The 25,489-nt window shown below is 42.4% G+C and overlaps 1 protein-coding gene across 2 annotated transcripts; it reads left to right on the forward strand.

Annotated features, from left to right (window-relative positions):
- Positions 1 to 869: 869 nt before the first annotated feature.
- On the forward strand, positions 870 to 23,807 carry LOC139560216 (la-related protein 4-like). 2 transcript variants are annotated; one of them, XM_071376785.1, is made up of 17 exons: positions 871 to 1,284; positions 7,289 to 7,430; positions 7,787 to 7,948; positions 8,230 to 8,305; positions 8,741 to 8,877; positions 11,440 to 11,543; positions 11,675 to 11,785; positions 14,050 to 14,103; positions 15,090 to 15,308; positions 16,044 to 16,150; positions 16,653 to 16,694; positions 17,202 to 17,447; positions 17,816 to 17,867; positions 17,967 to 18,137; positions 18,896 to 19,023; positions 19,133 to 19,319; positions 19,486 to 23,807. In XM_071376785.1, exons 1-17 carry the CDS (start codon positions 1,183 to 1,185, stop codon positions 19,867 to 19,869), a joined length of 2,424 nt encoding a protein of 807 aa, XP_071232886.1. In that variant the 5' UTR covers positions 871 to 1,182; the 3' UTR covers positions 19,870 to 23,807. The 2 variants fall into 2 exon arrangements, with proteins under 2 accessions (XP_071232896.1, XP_071232886.1); XM_071376795.1 differs by lacking the exon at positions 16,653 to 16,694 and having other exon boundaries at positions 870 to 1,284.
- The last annotated feature ends 1,682 nt before the right edge of the window (positions 23,808 to 25,489 follow it).

Genomic DNA, 25,489 nt, shown 5'->3' on the forward strand with positions numbered 1-25,489 from the left:
GGTGATTCTGCGTTCATAACCAAGTGGGAAGGAGAAATTTACCACATCTGACTGGTAAGAAAACAGTTGAATGGCCCGCCAACTGGTAATTAGGCCTACTAGTGGGAAACTCGTCTATCACTGAACTCCAACTTCTCTCACATGCTGAACTCTGACATCACCTACTAAGGAAATTACCTCTAACAGCATTTTCGGCAGTTAAATGCAACAAAACATTATTTAGAAAAAACAATCTATTCATATGGAGTTTGAACACTATAACAAAGACACTACAGTATGAAGTTAGACAGAAACTGCTTCTCCAATAGAAATCCCAGATCAAGCTTGTAGGCGACGTCATGGTGACGTTGGCTAGCTAAACTCATTTGTGCAGAAACACTTCATCAGATCTAAGGCCGCCTCGCGCCACACTGCGCAAGCCGTCAAATCAAAAGCACTCCTTCGCTATAAAGTTGTTTTTGATCAATTCAAATGCGTCAGTTTGTCACTTGCACGAGGTTGGAATAATAACATGTTCAACTACTTAAAAGATAGTGGCTCGAATCTAGGTTGTGCCTTTAGATTTGGCAAAAATGAACAACTAAGAAAGAATTTGTCCATTCTCTCAGACTTCTCAAATCCGACCCTGGTCTGCTTGGTCTGTTTCACAAGAGTTCCCAGAAGTCTCGCGATGTAGCACCTCTGGGTTTAGAAACTCTGTGACTATAATTAGTTTACACAGCATGATAGCTGTACTTATAGTTTATGATTGACACAGTTTGTTTGCCATTAGTCAATCAACGTTTCAATGAGTCAAAACACATGAATGCATCTAACTCGTATTTACGACTTTACAACTGGTCATTACCACCATCCCAATTGGTTATGAAAGCAGCATGAGACCCACTAGAGACAAGGTCAAGTTGTCTGTTGGATCAACACGCGGAGAATTGTCAGCGGCGCTTAGCTAAACTTCGAAAGGTGTAACGTTATGCCGCCATGAGAACGATTTGGTTTGTAACCAATAAATACTAGACGATTGATTATTCTATTACCTTTTTATTGTGCCATTTGCTCCATTGATTGCAATCCGTTACAAAACGTCGCAAGTTGAGCAGCGAGTGATTGCTTTCACTTGGGGGGGACTGGTGAAGAGTTAGGGGGACGAGTGGGGGTGGGATTGGATTGTCAGGGGCGGTCCGGATGAGTTCGGAACAGTGTCTGGCGCTACAGCAGAAGGAGGTCAAGTCGGGATCGGACGAACGTGAGCAAGGGGAGATAATATCGAAAGATCAAGGCGGAATGGTAAGTTTGGGCCTTGTGCTAACTTGTCCCCCCCCCCCCAAATATTTCAAGTCCCCCATTGATTACTGCATTGTTGACTTTTAGACCTTGCAAGAAAGACATTTCATTGTACTTGTCGTGACATTAACTTGAAGCTAATCATCATGTTGCGCTAACATTACTGCAATTCCATAAAACAGTCTGCGGTTGACCGACACTTTCCGTGGCCGGTTCTGCCGCGTGTTTCTTAGTTGCCCGCCTGGCGTATAACCTCTAAGTACACTTTATGGTAACTAACGTTAGCTAACTGTTTTTTTGTAGACAAACTAACGTTAACAAGCCTAGTAGGTCGACTAGTTCAACTTTAACTAACGTGTTAGATCCAATGTTGTAACTCGCTTAGCCGCGTTACTAATACCTCGTTTTGTAGCTAGTCGAGCTAGCAAACACCTGGCGGTATCGTTAGCCTTAACTTAGTCGTTTCATGTACCTACATTTCATCCAATAAAACGCTACTGTAACGTCGTTGTGTAACCAAAGACCGAGTGTAACGTATTTTGTGTAACCCATCTAACGTTAACTAAGCTAGGTACAGTAGCTTGCTTAGTTGACTGTTGCTAGCTAACATGGTTAGCAAACGTTAGCTAATTCATGCTAGCTCGTTGGTGGTGCCTGGGTAGGAGGCAGTAGGCAAGGTCTTCAAACTAGCCAGTAGGTACAGCCAAAGACGATGGTACAACTAACTTAGTTTGGTAACGTTAGCTTGCGACTGTTGGCTTACGTTAATTTACAACATGTTTCATGCAAACAGTAACGTTAGTTTAGACGTGTTAGACCAGGTTGGTTTCTTGCATAATCGTTTCATGACGGTAGTATCTTACTCTAGCTAATGTACAATTTCGGTGGTGGAGGTTGAAGGTTCAACGATACCCTCACCCATTGGGGGAAGGTGAAACTGATTCTTGATTGGTGTAATGTTTAGTTTACAAAACCTACTAGGCCTAAACCTACTAGAAAGTGGCCAGAATGTTGGGGAGGAAGAAACCTTAGGAGGAACAAGCTCGTACGTAGAAAATAATGACAATTACAGTATGTGTATATAGGCTGAGATGTTCCGCTACCCTGTAAAGTTTTATTGCCGATACTGTTTTGCATTTCACATCTATTCGCCAAGCCTCATTGAGGTAGATTGATAGTCATGCATTCAGTAGTTAGCCCCTATGCTAATCTTCCACTTCTGTCGTTGCTTATTCCTAAGGCCAGACAGTTTTTCCTGACAGTACACCTCTGGGCTGTTAAATAACTAAGGCCAAGTAATCATACTTACTCCAAGAAACCCAGTAGGTTGAAGTTTTTTCACTATGGCACTGGGATATTTAACTTCTCTGTAAAAAATAAATAAATAATAATATGTATGTTTGACAATATCATGGACCAGGAGTGAGAACAATTACAATTTCAGTACTTGGGTAAGGTATCACCAACCCAAAACAAAGGGGTTCAACAGGTGCTGATTACGTGGATTTTGATTAAGGCAGCCCCCGCAACCCCTCTGATTCAGAGGGGTTGGGTTAAATGCGGAAGACACATATCAGTTGAACAACTGATGAGGTATCCCCCTTTCAATGTCACCCATTGTCTGAATTGCTAGCAAAAATCTACTCATTGTATTTTGAATTTGTCTTAGGCAGGTCGTGTAGTGGACGGGAGAAGTGTGGCGGAAATAACCTGGCAACCAGAGGGTTGTTGATATCAAATCCTAGATGCACTTACCTGCTGCTGTTCCCTTGTGGTGGGTGAAGTGCCTTGCTCAACTCCCCGGGTGCCCAGTGTGGCAGCATCCCACACATCTCCAAAACCTGTCTTTTGGGGGGGGGTTAGGTTGACAGTGGATGTACAATTTCAGTTGGACCAATTGTTTTCTTATATTAAAATGGAAGTGGTTCGGTGAACCTCACTCGTGTGATGATTAACTTTGCCTGAGACCTAAAAGAGTTGTTGGCTCCCTGAGCTAAAAGTCTTGTGAAATGCAGGAGACCCAGGTTTTTTAAAACCTAGTTGGTACCGCGACTCTGCGAGAGGGTCATATGCGGGTGTGGTGATTGAGGTCGTTCAGTGAACCACATTCCTGTGTTGAGTAACCTTGTCTAAGACCTGAAGACTTGTGTTGGCTCTCCGCGGGCTAAGAATTGTGGCTCACAGTCAGACGTTGGCCTACTTTCTCAGACCAGGATTCTGTTTAACCCAATGGCGTATAAATCATTGGTTCAACCCTTCCCTCAATCATGTTTTGATGCCCTCTGACATAACTGATGCTATTTATGTGGCATCTTTGCTTTCCTGACCTTCTCCGCAGCCTGGTCTCAGAGCAAACCATTGTTATTAAATTTTTCACTTCCTTTAGTATGTTACATTAGCTTACATTATTTGACCTGTTTAGTATTATATATTACGTTCGATAAGACGATAGGTTACTTAAGGAAAAAAACTAAAGCTGGGTGGGTGTATAACGCTAACGTCTAGCAACCCAGAGGTTGCTTTCCTAGCCACCGTGCTTCTACATCTGCATTGTTTGGTGGCTGGATTTCTGTATAGCACTTTGTGGCATCGGCTGATTTTCAAAAGGGCTTTATAAATACATTTTGATAATTTGATCGGGTGTTATGGACAACTTCAGCATTTTAGCTAATTTGCAACTCCAAGTACTTACTACTTTTTAGCTTCTTTGCAAGGACATAGTATGTTAGCCAAACCTTCCAACCCTAAACTTAGCTAACGTTAGCATTAGCCACCTAGCTAACACTACCAACAGCAAATGGGAATTAATTTCATACGTATTGCAAATTTGTAACACATTGTACGCATTTCAATTCGTAACATACTGTAAGTCCTACAATGCGTATTATATTGCATGACCGCTATAGAGCAATAGTAATGGCATCTTTTTGTAGGCACCAACTCCGCCATTGTTCATTGGACAAAGCCAATGGTGAAATGGTTTTGTAGGGTTTTGGGCTAAATGCCAAAAATAAGGCCTTTGGTAAACAGCCTCATGAGATCTTATACATTTTGTTCTATGAGAATTTGCCCAGCTGATGATTTTTGTAATAAATAATTAATCTCAGTCAGTTAACATAACGTTTAGCTCATAGAACAAAACGCATAAGATCTCCTAAGCCTGTGTAAACCTCAGACCTTATTTTTGGTATTTATCCCAAACCCTATTCTTTCCCCGTGAATGAGGTAACATTTCCCGGTTTTATGACTACAAGGTGGCGAGCTCTATTAAATTGGTAGGCAAATTAAATGTAACCTAACATATCATACTAAATGGAGTGGCACGGATCTTAGTATCATAAAATACATTTTGCTCTGAGACTAGTTTCTGCCAATGCTGTAAAATAGGTACTTATGTTATTCCTGGTTGCTCTACAGTGATTGTTATTTTATGTTCTTTGGATTATAAATCTGCAGCGTATACTAGAGGTCGCCCGATTAATTAGGGACGATTTCAAGTTTTCATAACGATCTGCCTTTTTGTATGCCGATTACATTGCATTCCACGAGGAAACTGCGTGGCAGCAAGGAGCCAAGGTAAGTTGCTAGCTAGCATTAAACTCATCTTATAAAAAAAAAAAACATTCTTCACATAATCGCCAGTTAACTACACATGGTTGATATTACTAGGTTAACTAGCATGTCCTGCGTTGCATATAATCAATGCGGTGCCTGAATGTATCATCGAATCACAGCCTACTTCGCCAAACGGGGGATGATTTAACTAAAGCGCAATCGCGAAAGAAAGCACAGTCGTTGCGCAAATGTCCCTAACCATAAACATCAATGCCTTTCTTAAAATCAATACACGGGTATATATTTATTTTGACCCTGCATATTTAGCTAAAGAAATTCATGTTAACAGGCAATATTAACAGGTGAAATTATCACTTCTCTTGCGTTCATTGCATGCAGAGTCAGGGTATATGCAACAGTTTGGGCTGCCTGGCTCTTTGCGAACTGTGAACTAATTTGTCAGAATTATACAGAACATTGAAGGTTGTGCAATGTAACAGCAATATTTATACCTAGGGTTGCCACCCGTTTGATAAAATACGGAACGGTTCCATATTTCACTGAAAGAATAAAAGTTGTTTCTGGATTTGACCATATTAATGACAAGGCTTATTTCTGTTTATTATATTAAGTCTATGATTTGATAGAGCAGTCTGACTGAGCGGTGTTAGGCAGCAGCAGGCTCGTACGCATTCATTCAAACAGTACTTTACTGCGTTTGCCAGAAGCTCTTAGCAATGCTTGATGCGCAGGCTTGAAGTCATAAACAGCGCTATCTAATCCCGAGATGAGGCTGGCAATACTAAAAGTGCTTATAAGAACATCCGATAGTCAAAGGTATATGAAATACAAGTGGTATAGAGAGAAATAGTCGACGCGTCATAATTCCTATAATAACTACAACCTAAACTTCTTAACTGGGAATATTGAAGAACTGGGAATATTGAACCACCAGCTTTCATATGTTCTTAGCAAGGAACTTAAACGTTAGCTTTTTTACATGGCACATATTGCACTTTTACTTCTCCAACACTGTTTTAGCATTCTTTAAACCAAATTGAGCATGTTTCATTATTTATTTGAGACTAAATAGATTTTATTTATGTATTAAGTTAAAATAACTGTTCATTCAGTATTATTGTAATTGTCATTATGTATTAAAAAAATAGGCAGATAATTTTTGGGGTCCTCCAATAATCGGTATCGGCGTTAAAATCATAATCGGTCAACCTCCAGCATGTTGCTGGAGCGGCATGTATGCCTGTCAATGTGCTCATTCATCGTTCTATCGGCAGAGGGTGGGTAGCGGAAGAGTTGCACGAGCGTTTTGATTTAAGTGACGCTTCGACCAATTGAGAGACTGTCTTTGGTGGAGATGAATGTGTGAATGAGAGGTGATGCACAAAGTCAAAGATGGTGGCTAAATGAGTTCACTCACGCCGTTTACCATCGGTGGTCGGTTTAAGGGAGTGACTCGCCTCGACACCAATGCGATAGCAGCCGGGTCTGATCTGCTTAGTTTATTGAACCAGGGAAAAAAACTGCGAGTTGGCTGTCTCACTTCCTCTTCCGTCTCTGACGAAGTGTGTCGGTACGTGTGATTTGTGGAGAGGTCGGAGTCTAACATTACCATAACCAATGAAAGCTCCTTCACTGTAGCATGCTCTCACAGTTTGCACTTTTGGTATTTGTCCTATTGTGAATTGAACTATGTTGTCGAGTTCCACCCATTGTACATTGTTTTTATATTTTAAGTGAGGACCGTCTTAGATTAGCTGGCTACATCAATTGAATCGGTTAGTTAGCGAGTCAGTACAACATTGGGAGGAAATGTTTGGTCTGTATAGGGATCCAGTCTAGTCCAAAGTTCGTCGAACAATTTTTGGCTTTAGGAAGCCACCGTTGGCAACGGCGTTGCATTCCTGTCAATACACACTACCGTTTATCAATAGTTGCAATCGGGGAATAACGTTATGCTTTAGATCATTGGTGAGCATGCAAAGTATCAAACTTGTTAAATGGAGTTGTAGCCTACTAGCTACATGTCGCAATTGTTTTCAGAATCTTAAAGAACAAGAACCTGTGTAGTCCTGGCTGGCAGGACATATAATGCCTCTAAATTTAGTCCATTCATTAGCTGGACAATTTATTTATATATTAAAAAATAATTTCATTCCCCGTTCTAATAGTAAAATGATTACCTATAAACCTTGGAATGTGTTTTTATGTGGAACATTTGAAAATTATGCATTCGTAATGCTTCACTCCAAATAGACTTGCGTAGCCTACGGCTGATTATGTTTGTTAATGGTATATGATGTGTTTGACAGACAGCATTGAATGTCTTAAATGATGCAACTTTGGAATCTGAATGTATGTGCTCTAAATAGATGTTTTGACTTTGCCGGACACCTACAGCAGCCTTAAGGAGTTTGTGCATTTCATCACACAGGTAACCACAAAGGGAGCAGGCCTGAACCCCAATGCCAAAGTCTGGCAGGAGATCTCTGCGCCCCAGAGCCAAGTCCCAGATGAGGGCATCGAGGGCCCCTACTTGCTCCAGATGACCCCTAACACTGCTGATGTCACTGAGGGTGCGGGCCAATTTAAATGCACCCTGGAGTTTTTATTTCACCACTACATGCATACACAGGCCTTCATAGATCTGTCACCAGATGAGCAATAGCTTGAACAAATTTCTCTCTCAAATTCTGTACACGTAGTGTAAAGCACGTGGTTTTAGGCTTTTAATTTGCAGAGTTCAGAGGGCACAATGGCCCTTTTTGGAAGGACTATTAATCAAGGCCTGAGATCATCCTAACCCTGCTCTGTGGAGGCACTGAAAACCAAGCTCTGTTATGAGTCTGGATTACATAGCCTCCCTGGTTCAACCTTGACAGTCTCTTTCTCCATTCTTATCAACCACATGACTCTCCCCTCTTCCTCCCAGGTTACTCAGAGGTCCCTCCTACTGGGGCTAAGGGGTATGGCACGGGGTACTCAGACCCCTCCTCGGACAGCAGTGACCCTGCACCCACAGAGGGTGTAGTGAACGGCATGGACCCCCCTGAGCTGGGGTACCCCCTCTATGACCATGTGACTGGGTCAGCAGGTCAGTAGCAGTCCTTTGGTCAGCTCCCTCTGGGTCAGATGCTTTTGAGATGCCAAGCTCTGATCTGGCGTTGAAGGGAATTAAATACATTACGTTTCTCAGTTTTGCCTTAAACCAAGTATTGTCATTGAGTGTTACATCAATTAATTTTATAACGATTACCAATAGTAACGATCCGAGATGTAAGGCTTTGGCAAAATTTTCCTATGCACAAGGGCTGGTACTTGTAGCATTGCAGCCTAAAGTCAAACATGAATTTTGATCTGAAATTGTTTGTGCAGTGGAGGAAAAGCAGCCCCTCTCAGAGGTGAGCATGAGAGAGTCTCTGAAGAAGCAGCTGGAGTTCTGCTTCTCCAGGTGAGTGTGTAACTGCTTTTGAGAGCCTATTTCAGATGGTTGTTATAACTTAAATAGTCAGAATTGAAATGTCTAATTTTAACTCAGAAATTCTACATGGTGTGGTAGTGTATCGAGTAGACCTTGGATTTGTACCCCCGGTGATGATCAGCATCACGCTTGGAAGGACCCAGGAGCGCTGTGACTGGAGGGCTATCCTCTTCATATCTCTCAATCTATTCACTCTAACTTTCCTGCTACACCTCTTCCTCTCTCTCCCCCTAGTTCCGTCAGCACAGTGCGACTGACCTAATGGCTGTGAGATTATGAGATCTGAGGGGAACAAGGAAAATAAACATGGACATATGAATGTGTGATTTTGATATCTTCGCGCCCCATAGGCTGTAACAGACATGACTTGTTGGTTTCTCATGCCGTGTTGTTGTCTCTCTTCAGAGAGAATCTGTCCAAGGACTTGTACCTGATGTCCCAGATGGACAGTGACCAGTTTGTCCCCATCTGGACCATTGCCAGCATGGAGGGCGTCAAGGTCCTTACCACTGACATGGACCTGATTCTGGAGGTGCTACGAGGTACAAACCCACGTCTTTAACCCTGTGGGAGTGGGGAGAACTGAGGAAATAGCCTGTCTGGATAGGCTTATAGCTGTAGCCTGCTACAAGAATGGTCTGAAACAAGCTCAGATTGCAGGATTTTTAGCCAGCCTAAGAACACTTAGCATACAAGTTGTAAAGGCTCTTACCAGATGTTGTTGATACACGGCTGGGAACGAGATTAGTGGTAGAAGTAACAATGTGATGGCTGTAACGCCACCAGTAGATTAATTTATAATTGTATAGAGATGATAATGCCAATTGTGGTAGTCAAACTTAAAACAACAAGGTAGTAGTGCCTTGCAAAAGTATTCATCCCCCTTGGTGTTTTTTCTATTTTGTTGCATTACAACCTGTAATTTAAATAGCTTTTTATTTGGATTTTATTAAACAGACATACACAAAATAGTCAAAATTGGGGAAGTGAAATTAAAAAATAACTTGTTTAAAAAAAATAAAAAAAAACGGGAAGGGGTGTGTGCATATGTATTCACCTACTTTGCTTTGAAGCCCCTAAATAAGATCTGGTGCAATCAATTACCTTCAGAAGTCACATTAGTTAGATTGCACACAGGTGGACTTTATATAAGTGTCTCAATCTCAGTGTATATATACACCTCTTCTGAAAAGCCCCAGAGTCTGCAACACCACAAAGCAAGGGGCACCACCAAGCAAGCGGTACCATGAAGACCAAGGAGCTCTCTAAACAGGTCAGGGACAAAGTTGTGGAGAAGTACAGATCAGGGTTGGGTTATAAAAAAATATCTGCAACTTTGGCCATCACACGGAGCACCATTAAATCCATTATTAAAACATGGAAAGAATATGCACCACAACAAACCTGCCTAGAGGGCCGCCCACAAACTCATGGACCAGGCAAGAAGCGCATTAATCAGCGGGGGAACAAAAAGACAAAAGGTAATCCTGAAGGAGCTGCAAAGCTCCACAGCGGAGATTGGAGTATCTGTCCATAGGACCACTTTAAGCTGTACACTCCACAGAGCTGGGCTTTACGGAAGAGTGGACAGAAAAAAGCCATTGCTTAGAGAGAAATAAGCAAACATGTTTGGTGTTCGCCAAAAAGCATATGGGAGACTCCCCAAACATATGGAAGAAGGTACTCTGGTCAGATGAGACTAAAATTGAGCTTTTTGGCCATCAAGGAAAACACAATGTCTAGGGCAAACCCAACACTTCTCATCCCCCTGAGAATACCATCCCCACAGTGAAGCATGGTGGTGGCAGCATCATGCTGTGGGGATGTTTTTCATTGGCATTGGGAAACTGGTCAGAATTGAAGGAATGATGTATGGCGCTAAATACAGGGGAGTTCTTGAGGGAAACCTGTTTCAGTCTTCCAGAGATTTGAGACTGGGCTGGAGGTTCACTTTCCAGCAGTACAATGACCCTAAGCATACTGCTAAAGCGACACTCGACTGGTTTTAAGTGGAAACATTTAAATTGCTTGGAATGGCATAGTCAAAGCCCAGACCTCAATCCAATTGAGAATCTGTGGTATGTCTTAAAGATTGCTGTACACCTGCAGAACCCATCCAGCTTGAAGGAGCTGGAGCATTTTTGTCTTGAAGAATGGGCAAAAATCCCAGTGGCTAGATGTGCTAAGCTTAGAGACACCCCAAGAGACTTGCAGCTATAATTGCTGCAAAACGTGGCTCTACAAAGTATTGACTTTGGGGGGTGAATAGTTATGCACAAGTTTGTTTTCTTTTTCTTGTTAAACAAACATATTTTGCATCTTCAAAGTGGTAGGCATGTTGAGTACATCAAATGATAGAACCCCCCCCCCCCCCCTCTATTTTAATTCCAGGTTGTAAGGCAGCAAAATAGGAAAAATGCAGAAGGGGGTGAATACTTTCACAAGCCACTGTAATGGGAGTAGCATTAAGTAGGTGAGGAAATTGCATTTGGAATTTCTTGATCTAGTTGCAAGTTAAACTTAAATGATGGATTTTCAAGCACTTTGGGTAGGTATGCCATGAACCTGGCTTCGGGAGCAAACTCAAAGGAGAGAGAATGGTCCTCAGTGTCATTATTGGGGAAGGCTCTAGTAAATCTTAGTGGATGATATTTCTGTTGACATGTTGTTCAGGGGTCGCATTAGCTTTCAGAAGTCTGCTGCCAAATTGTCTAAGAATTAAAAAGCAAGGTGTTTATTGCAAAAATGATGCATGGCTATCATATTTCTAATGTTTATCATAGAATGCAGCCAGCTATATTTTCCTAACTTCAAGCAGAACATTAATCTTGCATTTTAACTGGCTACCTAAGAAACGGTACTGGAGAAAAATAGCCTTCACACCAGAGTGCTGGTGATCCAATGACGAGAATAAAGATATTTCATCCGGGTGGAGAAGTGCAACTCCATTGCCATTGTATGAAGTGCGAAATTAGTCCCTTTGCATTCATGATTTGGCGTGAACCCTAACTGTATTTATTTTTTCTGCGTTTGACTTTTCCTTTCCGGCTTGAAAAATGCAAAATCCTGCGTTAATGAGACCCCTGGTTGATGTGTGGTTTCAGCCTCGCCCATGGTACAAGTTGACGAGAGTGGGAAAAAGGTTCGGCCCAACCACAAGCGCTGCATCATCATTCTGAGGGAGGTGCCCGAGACAACACCGGTGGAGGTAACCAAATGGGAGAATTCATGTTTTTACAATTAACCTTTGTTGACATTAGCTCATTACATGTGACAAATATGGTTATTTTGTTGTAAAACTGTAAACCCTCATCTTCCCTCTATTTCCTTTTCCTTCAGGAAGTGGAGACCCTCTTTAAGAATGAAAACTGCCCCGAAGTGCTTAGTGTTGAATTTGCGGCCAACAACAACTGGTACATCACGTTCCGGTCGGACACTGATGCACAGCAGGTAGCGTTTCACATTCTTAACTAGTGATGGGGAAAAATCGATAGTTACATATCCCAATAGTATTGTGGATCATATCGGTACTTTAACTCCAGTATCGTTGTTGTTGTTGATGCTAGGTAGTGTTAGCTAGTGCTAGTGTCGTGGGAATTCAGTACTGAGAGATTTGGTAATTTCTTCATACAATTATCTTTATTTAATATCAGTTAATTACTGCAATAATGAGGCTGGTCGACACCCCCCCCCCCCATAAACCTTTACACAAATGCTGAGTACTAAGATATATATATATATATATATATATATATCAGCAAAAAAAGAAATTTCCTTTTTCCAGGACCCTGTCTTTCAAAGATAATTCATAAAAATCTAAATAACTTCACAGCTCTTCATTGTAAAGGGTTTAAACACTTTCCCGTGCTTGTTCTGTTGAATGAACCATAAACAATGCATGAACATGCACCTGTGGAACGGTCGTTAAGACACTAACAGCTTACAGACGGTAGGCAATTAAGGTCACAATTATGAAACCTAAGGACACGAGGCCTTTTTACTGACTCTGAAAAACACCAAAAGAAATATGCCCAGGGTCCCTGCTCATCTGCGTGAACGTGTCTTAGGCATGCTGCAAGGAGGCATGAGGACTGCAGATGGGGCCAGGGCAATCAATTGCAATGTCCGTACTGTGAGATGCCTAAGACAGCGCTACGGGGAGACAGGACGGACAGCTGATCGTCCTCGCAGTGGCAGACCACGTGTAACAACGCCTGCACAGGATCGGTACATCCGAACACACCTGCGGGACAGGTACAGGATGGCAACAACTGCCCGAGTTACACCAGGAACGCACAATACCTCCATCAGTGCTCAGACTGTCCGCAATAGGCTGAGAGGCTGGACTGGAGGCTTGTAGGCCTGTTAGGCAGGTTGCGTTACAGGGAAGACATCCTCCCTCGTGTTACCTATCCTGCAGGCTCATCCTGACATGACCCTCCAGCATGACAATGCCACCAGCCATACTGCTCGTTCTGTGCATGATTTCCTGCAAGAGAGGAATGTCAGTGTTCTGCCTTGGCCAGTGAAGAGCCCGGATCTCAATCCCATTGAGCACGTCTGGGACCTGTTGGATCGGAGGGTGAGGGCTAGGGCCATTCCCCCCCCAGAAATGTCCGGCAACTTGCAGGTGCCTTGGTTGAAGTGTGGGGGTAACATCTCACAGCAAAGAACTGGCAAATCTGGTGCAGTCCATGAGGAGGAGATGCACTGCAGTACTTAATGCAGCTAGTGGCCACACCAGATACTGACTGACTTTTGACCCCGCCCCTTTGTTCAGGGACACATTATTCAATTTCTGTTAGTCACGTCTGAATCTTATGTTCATACAAATATTTACAAATGACAAGTTTGCTGAAAATATACGCAGTTGACAGTGAGGGGGTGTTTTTTATTTATATCTGACTAATCAATGCTCAGTCATGGTTGGTTCACCCCCCCCCATGCAGACCAATGAGCATTATAAGCCACTCTGGGTTCATTCTGTTACCTGCACGTGGGTTGTTGTCTTAACCCCACCCTGGCTTAGTTTCCCAGATGGAATAACGATTTAGAGACTATGAGGAATTGCTCTAAACTCCTCCTGGCTATCTCTCGGTTACACCCACCACATCTTGTCTATGCAATGCAGTCTTTAACTCATTTGTCAGCTCAAGCCATCTCTAGTGACCATACACCTAGATTAGCTGCAGGGAACTAAAGTGGAGACCATAAATACAGACTATTTGTTAAGTATTAATTGCAAACTCTTAATATCAGGTAAATGTGTAATTTTCTATCACACCTGTCAGCACTACCTGTGCTGAAACACTGGTGTTTTTCATCCTATAGCGTCGTCTAGCTTTGAAATAGTGTGCCAGCATGTTTTCAGCACTTTATTTCCATGAGTGATCAAAACTAATTTTCTCATGCTCTCGCTTGTCTCCCTGCAGTAGACCATAGTGAAATGTTTGGAATGTAAAATCGCAATATAGAATCACAGTGCATATAGAATTGATACATAGCGTATCGACACTCAAGTATTGTGATGTCCCTGGCCATTCCCAGCCCTATTCACAACTATCCGTAGTCAGTGAAAATAAGTTCACATTGTTTTTTTTGTGTTTTGTGAGGAGGAAAATGTATGCACTCATTAGTTAAGTCGCTCTAGATAAGAGCGTCTGCTAAATTACTCAACTGTAAATGTACTTTCATTCTCGCTTCTCATTCCTCAGGCCCACAGATATCTAAGGGAAGACGTGAAAATATTTCAGGGGAAACCCATCATGGTTAGTACATTTTACATTTCTTTTCTCACGTAAGACATGCTTTTCTTTGATCAGATTTCATTTAGTCAAGGGGAGGCAATGCGTAACATAAGTCAATTGTACAGCTCTGATATCAGCTGATAGGAGTTGGGAATGCAGTACTGTACCTCCCTCACTGTTCTGCAGTCAGCTTTTATGAGGTCAAGTCAGTGAGTTTTAGAGGGGGTTGCTGTCTCATTGCTGGGAGCTTGTGGCTGAGCTGTGGCTATACTACAGCAAGGTCACCTTGAGTTTGTGCCTGCATAAGGATCCGATAAGGAAGGTGAGGCCAGACAGACTGCAAGCAATTTCTCTCTCCCTCTGTTCTATTAGTCTGAATTCCACCTCCCACATTCAAGAAGTTATGCCATTGTCCACATTTCATTCAACAACTCTTTAGTAGTAGTTATTTTTGATCCTACTTAATTTAAGCGCGACTGACAATGTGAATTTCAAAGTCATCCATTGACCTTAGAAAATTTGATTTAGTGCTCTAGATCAAGTAGCTTAATGCATTAAACTCTGGCAAAAGTGAAGCCCACAGTGTTGATCATTATTGTGCTTGCAAGGACCCAGGAGCACTCTGACTGTGTAGGACTCCTGTTCGGCTCTCTAAATCTCTCTCGTCTCCTCCTCTGACCTTTTCTCCCTTTTTTTTCATCCCCCCCTCCACCTCTTCCTCACTCTGTCAGCACAGTGTGACTAACCTAATGATTGAGTTCTGAGGGGAACAAGGAGCATAGCTTCCATTTCCTTCTCTCTGTAAATGGCAGTGGGGACACAATCACGTGAAGCGTATTTTAATCTTGAATTTGTTTATTCAATGGACTGCATGTTGTACTGAGTATTAATGTGTGCTAACATGTCATGTGTTCGTACTCCATTCCCACCCTCTTTGCATTCCTCTACACACGCACACATCTCCCTTCCCCACCTGTCTATCTCTCGCTCTCTTTTCCTCTGTCCAGGCTCGTATCAAGGCCATCAACACATTCTTTGCAAAGAATGGCTACCGTAGCGTACTGGACTCCAGTGTGTACAGCCAGCAGGGCCAGTCTCAGTCCCAGTACACCTCTACACACCTCTACATGCAGCAGGTGTTCAGCCCCCAGCAGCAGTACCCTCTCTACCCCCTGGTGCCCCCCACCTGGAACCCATCGCCTGCCCCTTACTTCGAGACCCCACTGGTAAGGCCCAGATTGTGGTTCCCTGTTCAAATCAAATTTTATTTGTCCCATGTGCCGAATACAACAGGTGTAGTAAACCTTACAGTGAAATGCTTACTTACGAGTTCTTAGCCAATAATGCAGTTCAAGAAATGGAGTTTAGAAAATATTTCCTGAAATAAAAATGAACACAATAGAATTACATAAGAATACCGAGGCTATATACAGGGGGTAGCGAGGTAATTTGTACATTGGGGTAAAGTGACTAACTTATATTGTGTTACACTTGGTTATAAGTTCTGTTCATGCCTAGGATGACCAGCCCATCCAGATCATGTAATGGAGAGTGTGGCGGTTGCTTATCATGGGAACAATGGTGTTGGTTTACCTGTAGCTACTCAGCTCTGAACAAAGAGATCAAATTGAGTCCAGTTTTCAGCAAGTGGCTCCTTTCTTAAAATAAAGACATGTGACCCAGTGATGACAGGTCAAAGTGCATAGAGGGGTTTCAGGCTGGGAGACAAGCCACTTGTCCTGTTCAGACTTGTATGAATACCATGTGTCAGCTGTAACACACACACCCTTAACCTTCCAATCTGGGGTCCGAGTGGTCATGACATTTAGTAATGTAGCACTGTCAGGATCAGCTGTTCCTGTAAGAGCTGTGGCATATCTGAGGTGATTAACCTTTGTCATTGACTGGCTACACTGAGTGATCGTGGTTGGCAATTTTGTTTTCTTCTCTCTTTCATCCAGGCCCCGTTCCCCAACAGTGGCTTTGTGAATGGCTTCAGCACCCCTGGGAACTACAAGACTGGCACCAGTCCCCTGGGCCTCGGACGATCGCCCTTCAACAGCAACCGGTAGGTGTTTTCTCTCAGGGCAAGCACCCCCATCCGGCTTCAACTTGATCCTTTATCAAATGGCTTTGACCCAATGATGACAAATTGATGCGCATAGAGGTGCTTCAAGCTGTGAGATGAAGGCTTTTGGGTTTCTTTCTCCTCCCTCCCTCCTACTTTTCTTACCAACTCTCTCTTGCGCCCCAAAGTCACTAGTCTTTACACTTGACCCGATGAGCGTTAAGATTATGAGATCTGAGGGTTCAAACAGGTGTTTGGCCATCAAAAGCGGACCATTTGAATTCCTCCACAGCCTTACAAATTTAGATACATTCTTTTTAAATAAAAAAAGCCGGGTTGACTAGCACTGGGGTGGTTGTTGTAATTGAGCAGACAATGTGATTTAGTACATATATGATTCATATTTATGTTCCTGAACGAAATAAGACAAATTATATTTGTTGTTTTTTGGGGTCTGCTGTCATGAATAACTTGTTGCCTTTTACTTCCCCCTGTCCCACAGTGTCCCCCTCTATTCCAGAAAGAATGTTATCAATGCCTTCAGGTATAAACAGTTATCAATCACGTTATCAGTTGATGCTCCCCCTGCCTCCATTTCATCCATTCTCATTCTAAAACATGCACGTTAGCAAGCTAGATAATGCAACTTGGAACTATCCATTTTAATGCTACAGTGTAGTGTCCTTGAACTGTGGCAACCCTCAACTGATATTTGAGAAAGCTAGCGTAACTCACAAATGACGGTATATGAAACCGAGAGCTCAGGGATTAAATTCAAGTTTGCACTTTGACTACAAGATGCAGAAAGTTCATTAACATCAGCTTGTGCTTAGCAAACAAAAACCCTTCCCTTAGTATTCTATACAGTAGCATAGTTAAAATATTCACCATCTTAATGTTTAATGTCCTTATCCTCTCCATATCTGCATGATTCTTACTGGAACATCTCTAGCTGTTTTGTGATCAAGTTATTGTATTTTTAGACTGAATGATAGCTAGTAGTTATGCCTGTTGGGAATGAGATCCAGTTATGACTGATTCCCTTCTTCAGGAACCATGTGAAGAGCCAGCCCCAGCCATGTGACGAAACCCTACCTCCATCTGTGACCCCCGTACCACTCCTGGTGGATGGCCTGTCTGGCCCCTCCAGCCCTCAGCCACCCCGCATGTCTGGGGCTCCCCTGGTTAGCACCCCTGAACCTGGCGCTGCTCTCACCTCTTACTGCCTCAGGGACACCCTCCCACTGGCTTCAGAGGGGAGTTCTAACGGTGACCTGGGCATTGCTGGCAGAAGCAGGTCAGTCTCCACAGACAATGAATGGACACACCCACAACCTGCTCATACAGGAAATGCTATCATATCACAGTTGGGCTTTACCAGATTGCTTTGACCCTATGATGACAAATCAATGCGCATAGAGGTACTTCCAAGTTGTAGGATGAAGACTTTTGGGTTTCACTCTCCTCCCTTTCTTTCGCTCAAACTCTTTTCTACCCCCCCCCCCCCAAAGTCACTCGTCTATACACTTGACCCGATGAGCTGTAAGATTATGAGATCTGAGGGTTCAAACATGTATTTTTTGGCCATACAAAGCCTTCCCAGAACAGCAACAATGCCTTTTACTCTTTGGCTTCTTATGCTCATCTTGGTGATAATGTTTGTAGGAGAGGCAGCTACCGAGGGATGCGCAGAAGGAGAGAGGACGAGCGGCTCATGGTCAGTTAAGTTTTTCATTTCCACTTCTGTCACGTTTATTCTACACCCTAAGTGCAGTTGGATTGAAGCTAAAAACATGTTTCTTGTGTGGGTTTACAGAGGCCCATCCCTCTGAGCGAGGTTAAGGTTCCGCAGCCCAAGTTTGACTTGGCAACCTCCAACTTCCCTCCGTTGCCTGGGTGTGCGGTCAGCATGCAGGGAGAAGAGCCCGTGCTGGAGACGCGCATGTCTGACGTGGTGTGGGGTGTTAAGGTGGTGACCAGTGACAAAGTAAGGAGAAACTCTAACGCTATTGCTCTTAGTTTTTTTCTTCTTGACACAAACAAATAGGCTTACTAACTGGTTATAATTGTTTTTCCTGGTCAGGCCACTTAACCCCAACTCTTACATCCGGCAGGTAGCCTAGTGGTTAAGAGCGTTGGGCCAGTAATGAAAGTTTGCTGGTTTTAATCTTGAGCCGACTAGGTGAAATTGTCTATGCTCTTGAGCAAGGCACTTATCCGGTACCAGAGGGCCAAGTCTAGGTCCAAAAGGCTTCTTAACAGCTTCTACCCCCCCCCCCCAAGCCATCCTGAACATCTAAACAAATGGTTACCCAGACTATTTGCATTGCTGGTACTCTGTTATCTATGCATAGTCGCTTTAACTCTAGCTACATGTACATATTACCTCAACTAACCTGTGCCCCCGCACATTGACTCTGTATCAACTGGTACCCCTGTATATAGCCTTGCTACTTATTTTACTGCTGCTCTTTATTTGCTTTTTTCTTTTTTTCAAAAAAAAATTCTTAACTCCATTGTTGGTTAAGGGCTTGTATCTAAGAATTTCACTAAGGTCTACTACACCTGTTGTATTCGGTGCATGTAACAAATACAATTTGATTTGAACCCTAATGTGCTCCTGTGGTGTCGCTCTGTATAAGCACGTCACCTAAATGACTAAAATGTAATCACTCTCTCATTGTGGTCTCAACCAAATGCCATGTTTTTTTCCCCTCCAAGTCAACTGTCCCATCTCATTTCCAGCCTGAGGTGAATAAGGAGTCTGTGGCCCCTCCTGTTAGTACCCAGGAGGAAACTGTGAGCGCGCCCAGTCCTGTCATGCCAGCCCTCAAACCCCCCACCCCTCTAGTTGTGGAGCCCCCTGTTCCAAGGTATAGTCTTCCTCTGGTTAACGGTCACAAAGATGTGCTGTAGGGATTTTTAAGATATTTAAATGTTGTAAATAAACCTTAATAGAAATATTTTCTTCTGTCTGTGCAGTGTTGCTCACCCGGTGGAGAAGCCTGAGCCTCATGTCCTAAGGGAGGCTGCTAGAACCCCCACACCACCCTCTTCTTTGCCAACCCCATCACAGCCCGCCGCTGCTACCAAACCCACCCCTATCCTCACCAGCAGTCAGTCCATCTCCACGACAACACCAGTCCCCGCTGCCCCTTCTACCGCACCGGTAAGACTTCACTCACTACCTGGCTGATTTCACTAGATAGATAATGCATTGGATATAATTTCAGTTAACATATCTGGTTAAAAAGAGGTAAACGAAAAGCTGTTCTGCCTATTCTTTCTCTCCTCCCCCTATTCTGTTTCCTGTCTGTATTTCACCATCCAACCAGGAGCCAAGGAAGCTGAGCTATGCTGAGATGTGCAAGCGGCCAGCCACCCAGCTCCCGGCCCCCAGCACCCCCCCCAACTCTCCCATCACCTCTGCCAGCCAACCCCTGCAGGAGCTTCGGGTTAACAAGGCAGACGAGCCTGCCGCCTCCAGCAGCAGCAATGGCGATAGGCCAGAGAAACTTGAGGGGTCTGGAGAAGGCCTGCCCATTCGTGACCCCCTGGGCACATACCGTTCGGGTAACGGCCCTGCCCGATCCGGAGGGATGGGCCTAAAGTACCGGGATCAGCAGCGGGGTGCCTCTATGAGACGACGGATCTCCCCCCACGGCTGGGCTAGACGGAGTGGGAAGGAACAGAACATTCCACCCCGGTCGCCGAAGTAGTTTAAACCACAACCAACAGACTAACAGGAAAACAAACAGATCTATATATGTAAAGACAGAAATATATGAATATATATTATTGGATGAAAGAACATGTGCGTTCTTAATCTAGAAGACCCTCCTGGAGCTCAGTCGGACACACACCGACCTTTGTTTGGGAAAGCACTGAAAGCGGTAATCATTTTAAGTGGGGGTGAACATGAGTGTCACAACACAAACTGATGGACTTGTTTGAAAGAACAGTGTGATGCTGACATGCGGCCTCACCTTGGTTAGCTTGAAGAATGGGCCCTCCGTTAAATCTATGAATTTTATTTTTATGTGAAAGGTGGGGTTTGAGGGAGGGGGGACAAATGTATGGTAAGTAAAGCCTTGTATCTCAAATACCAGTAGTTGCAAAATAAGAAACAACAGGTGAGCTTTTAGCATATCTGGTTTATATGCAACAAAGCAAAAGATGTGGATATCCACCGTTATGACAACTTTGAGTTGATACTACTTCCTTATAAAAAATGATATTGAGGGGGGGGGGGGGGGGGGTTAGTAAGGTATTGTTCATTAACTGTGTGGAAATGTGCTTTTATGGAGGTTGGAAGCAAAAGATGGCCACATGGTTCAGGAGTTGTTCTGGAAGCCTGTCAAGTCAAGCTTAACATTCATTTAGGTGAAGAAACCGTCTTAGACGTGTCTGCTTTTAGTCTGGAATATTTTTTTTTACTAGTGCGGAAATGTGAATTAAAATCGATGCATTTCTTTTCATGGTTGACGGAACATTTTGGTCCACCCTTGCATAAGTACAACATTGAAAACTTTACAATAATAGTGCATGAATACTTGAGCAGTGCAAATTTGGGGAAGTGTTTGTATAGTCAGACTGATGTAACTGAATTGTTATTTTTATCTTAATTTACTCACACTTCCATACAGATGGTTAAATGTTTGGCTGTTTGTCATGGGTCAAGGCTCATAGAGGGAGTAGTCTTCCCTTAGTTTAGGCGTTCAGTTATTGAGACACTCGCATCCTAGACACTAATGGTGTATGGTAACTGGCTGGCGTTTCATGAATTCTACAGTTTGGTACATAACCATTTAAGAAGAGCAGTTTTTTTTTTTGTGTGTGGCTTGCATAGATGCTGTACCTATTGTATTTATCTTTACTATTGTATTCCCCAACCTACGTGGTCAAATGCATTGACATACTTTTATTTTATTTCTTGAAAATCCAATAGAAACCTTCCACCCCAGATATCTGGTCAGTTGAACATGCTTTATTACCATATCTGTGCAACAGGCTCCCGGGTAGTCTTTCATGCATTTTGGTTGGTTGTATCACGTAGAGTAGGCTAGATGGTATTTCAGAGTAGTAATGGCAGATTTAGTGCAATGGTATCCCAAGCATGAAACTGGTCTCTTGTATTCGATGTATTCCAACTTGCTCATTTAAAATGGCAAAAATAGGCCTGAATTCTGAAGCAAGTGAACACTCAATTATCATGTTCTCTTAAGGCCGTGTCAAGACTTAATAGTTCATTCTGTTTTAGTATTCTGATCATAGTCCTAATCATGGATTTCCCGAAAGCGTCATGTTAACACCAGACATGTTAAATGTCTGGTGTCATGCCCTTTTCCCGCGCTATATTAAAATGATAGTATGCGTTCTTCGAACGGTGGAGTAGGTTAAGTATGACAACACAACTGATGGCTGTAGCTACCAAGCAACGCTAAGGGGATTGCAAACGGGTTAACAACACTAGCCAAACATTGTTTCCCTAAATATTAGCTAGCTGGCTAGCATTTGAGTACAGAAAACACGTTCCTAGCGTATGAGGAACATATTTTCTCAAGTTAAAATGAAATGGTGCCTCGGTCCCAAAACAAGTTTTCTGGAGACTTTTGGGTGGAGTGCTAATGACGTCGATCACTGTATGCGCTTTCGGTAGGCTGATTGCGTCAGGATTAGATTGTTATTTTTCCTCGTACATTTCAATTTTTGATTTTCTCTTAGATTTGAATATTTTAATACATATCCAATTATGTTTGATTTCTGTACATGTCCACTGATCGCTAAAAGGAAACTTTAGAGCGTTTTGTCGTTCACATGTGGGTCGCGACATGTCACTTATTTGTATTTTATTTTGTAAAACATTTTAGGAACTCAGGTGGTCTCAATTTACTGTTTAGAGTTAGAATAGTAGATTACAGAAGGTACAATTTAGACATTTGGGTGTGCATAAGCAGTTTTTCCCTTTTCAGTCACTCTTAGCCATGTCAGCAAACACTTTTTAGATTGGTAAATTAGTTCTCACCTAACCTAATTATGCTTAGGGCCCCCAAAAGGGTGCATCTTTTCATGAGCGTGGGTACCAGAAAAACACGATCTAATTTGGGTCCCGGGCTGAGAAAGTTTAAGAACCCCTTCTTTAGAGTGATGTCTTGAAATAAAATGTTAGAGTTGACTAGATGTGGGGGGCATCAATCTTAATATCTGTTCTCTCAATGCTCTTACACAAAAGGCTGAATTATGAGTTTTGTATGACTGGATTGAACATCTGGACCAAAGTCAAGCAAGCAAAAATACAATTTTGGGAACTTGCTCAAATCTGTGTGGGAAGTGGAGATGAAATGTTGCTGAAACAGGATTGGCCAGTCATGGCTTGATGAATGTAGTCCTGTTTGAGACGAGGCCACTTTTCATAAGTGGTCTGAATGTTCTTGTACCGATTTTGCGCCTAGCAGGCTAGTCTTTAGTCTGGGTTGTGTTAGATGACTGTTTCGATTTAATTTTCTCTTTCTGATCTGCTGTATTAGTGAGCACATTTAGATTAAATGTTTTGAGAGTTCTGCAGTTTGACATTTTTAAATGTATTGTAACTAATGTATCATTTTTTTGTGTGGCTTTTTTCCCCCCTTAAATGTTTGATGTAATAGTTGAGTATACAATATCTGATTTGAGACTTGGCTAAAGTGAGAATTCAGTGCATTGCCTGGGTGCTAGCAGTGCAGTAACATGTTATCTATGTAATCACTGGGCCTGTTCTGATTTTTATATTTTTACATCCATTTAATGGCCAAACTACGAGCAGGTAGTGGTGTTGTGGAATTAAATGCACTAACTTTTGTTTTTAAATCTCCCATGTGTAAAATAATTTTAGATGTCTAAAAATGTTTTTTTTTCCGCAGGCTTCCTGAAGTTATTTCAGGAATAGTTTTTTTCTATTTTACTGTTGATTGTTCTAGCATTTCGCAACTGGGACATGTGTTTTTAGGGGGTGCAGGTGACATAGTAACAGATAAGTGGGGTGTGAGACACTGAATTACTGATTTAGTAGATGTCTGATCAAAAGTTAAAGAAAATAAAGTACATGTTTTGGCCTTTTTGATATAGTTGTTCTGGGTCCTGTGCTTGCAATGATTTTCGCCTGTCCGTGTATTTTAAATGTTTGTGCCGTGCTCAGTAGTTCTGTGGTCTTGTACCGAACGTCTGTGTTAAGATGTTTCAGGGTGCGTGTTTGACTCTTCACCAGTCCTACTTTGACAGTCCCCTATCTTCATGTCCTAAAAAATAATTTTCAGGCCTAACTAAAATTCCAGTGCCTTCTCAGTGTTGAGGTTTTCCTTCTCTGCAAAGTAAAAGTAACATGAACACTTTAATTTGGAACAAGGCAGGTTGTTGGTTTAGTGGACAGACAAAAATACATGGCTCATACTCAAAATGTATACGTTATTAAACTTTTGTGTGTATGCTGTGTCACATAAATGTAAGCGCCTCGCATGACAATGCTGAAATTGTAATACGCTGCTTCAACATAACAGCTCTTTTGAAAACCAGTGAAAAGGTGAAGGATGTTGGCTGGTTTGAGCAGGAATATATACATACCGGTTTACTGTCGTGAATGTGTCATTGCAAACATGTACGAGAATAAACATTTTAAACACTGCATTGTATTTACTGAATCAAACTAGTGTGGCAATATTGTTTTGTCATTGCATGAGTAAAGTCCAAAAATATACATTTTTTGCTTGGTGTTTGTCCCAAATGTCACCCTGTTCCTTAGGGCCCTACTCTCATACTGTGTCATCAGGTTACAGACTCCGGTCTTAACCTTTTGAAAATCAAGAGATGAGAGAAAGATACTGTAAGACATAAGCGCAACATTCACACGACAGCTACAAATACTATGCAAGGTAATGTGTATATAGAAGATAAACATGTCACAAATTAAATGTTAATTAAAATAATTCACTGATGCCGGTACAAAACTTATCGGACTTGCCACAACTGAATTTCCCTCTGGGGGAAAAACTAAGTATTTCTATAGGTTTCCATTTCGGACTCATCCTTGGACTCCAACACTGAGGGCTGAAGGTCACTGGTTCAATCACCAACAAATGCCAAGGCAGTGAGTTGACCTCCCATTCTTTGGATCTTGAATTCCATGTAGGTGAGACAAACTGGCTTGTTCTCATATAATACTCTTGAATGGCTGCTGTGGAAATAAGATTGTAGTGTACAAATATAGCAAAGAAAATATATGATTTTTGTGACAGATTTGGTGCCATCTGTTGGATAGCTACAGGGCCAGCTCCAGGCATAACTGACAAGCAGTTGCTTAGGGGGCCCCGGACCAATTCATAAAAAAATGCAGTTGTCACTCAGGGTCTCAATTTACTGTTGAGATTTAGAGTAGTAGAATATACACAACATTGGTTGTGCATCAGCAGTTTCTCATGTCAGTCACTGATAGTGCGGAGCGATTAGTGCTTTTTGAAATTGGTTCGGATTCGGTTTGATTCTAAAATAAATTATGGTTTTCAATGTTTTATTTTACATTAAATGCGTTATCACATTACAATTATTTTAGAATTTAATGGAAATTTCAAAGCCAAATATAGTGAACATTCAACTGCCAAAACATTGGAAATATTCCATTGTCTCTGCAGGTCCACATTGGGTAGACATCAATAGGAAATGACTATGAATAAAAATATTTGTTGTATATTACTTTATATTACTATATTTTTTATTCCCTTAGAAAATGTTTTCATCACTAAGGCAGTCGCAGCCAGCCAGACAGACCATCCCAATGTTATCTACACTGAACAAAAATATAAATTCAACGTAAAGTGTTGGTCGCATGTTTCATGATCTAAAATAAAAGATCCCAGAAACTTAAGAAGCACACAAAAATATTATTTCTCAAAAATGTTGGCTACAAATGTATTTACATCCCTGTTAGTGAGCATTTCTCATTTGCCAAGATAATCCATCCACCTAACAGGTGTAGCATATCAAGAAGCTGATCATTACACAGGTGCACCTTGTGCTGGGGGCAATAATAGGCCACTCTAAAATGTGCAGTTTTGTCACACAACACAATGCCAGAGATGTATCAAGTTTTGAGGGAGGGTGCAATTGGCATGCTGACTGCAGGAATGTCCACCCGAGCTGTTGCCAGAGAAGTGAATGTTAATTTCTCTATCATAAGCTGCCTCCAACATCATTTTAGAGAATTTGGCAGTACGTGCAACCGGAGTCACAACCGCAGACCACGTGTAACCACACCACCCCAGGACCTCTACATCTGGCTTCTTCACCTGCGGGATCATCTGAGACCAGCCA

The sequence above is a fragment of the Salvelinus alpinus genome, chromosome 2, assembly GCF_045679555.1.
Source record: "Salvelinus alpinus chromosome 2, SLU_Salpinus.1, whole genome shotgun sequence".
Lineage (NCBI taxonomy): Eukaryota > Metazoa > Chordata > Actinopteri > Salmoniformes > Salmonidae > Salvelinus > Salvelinus alpinus.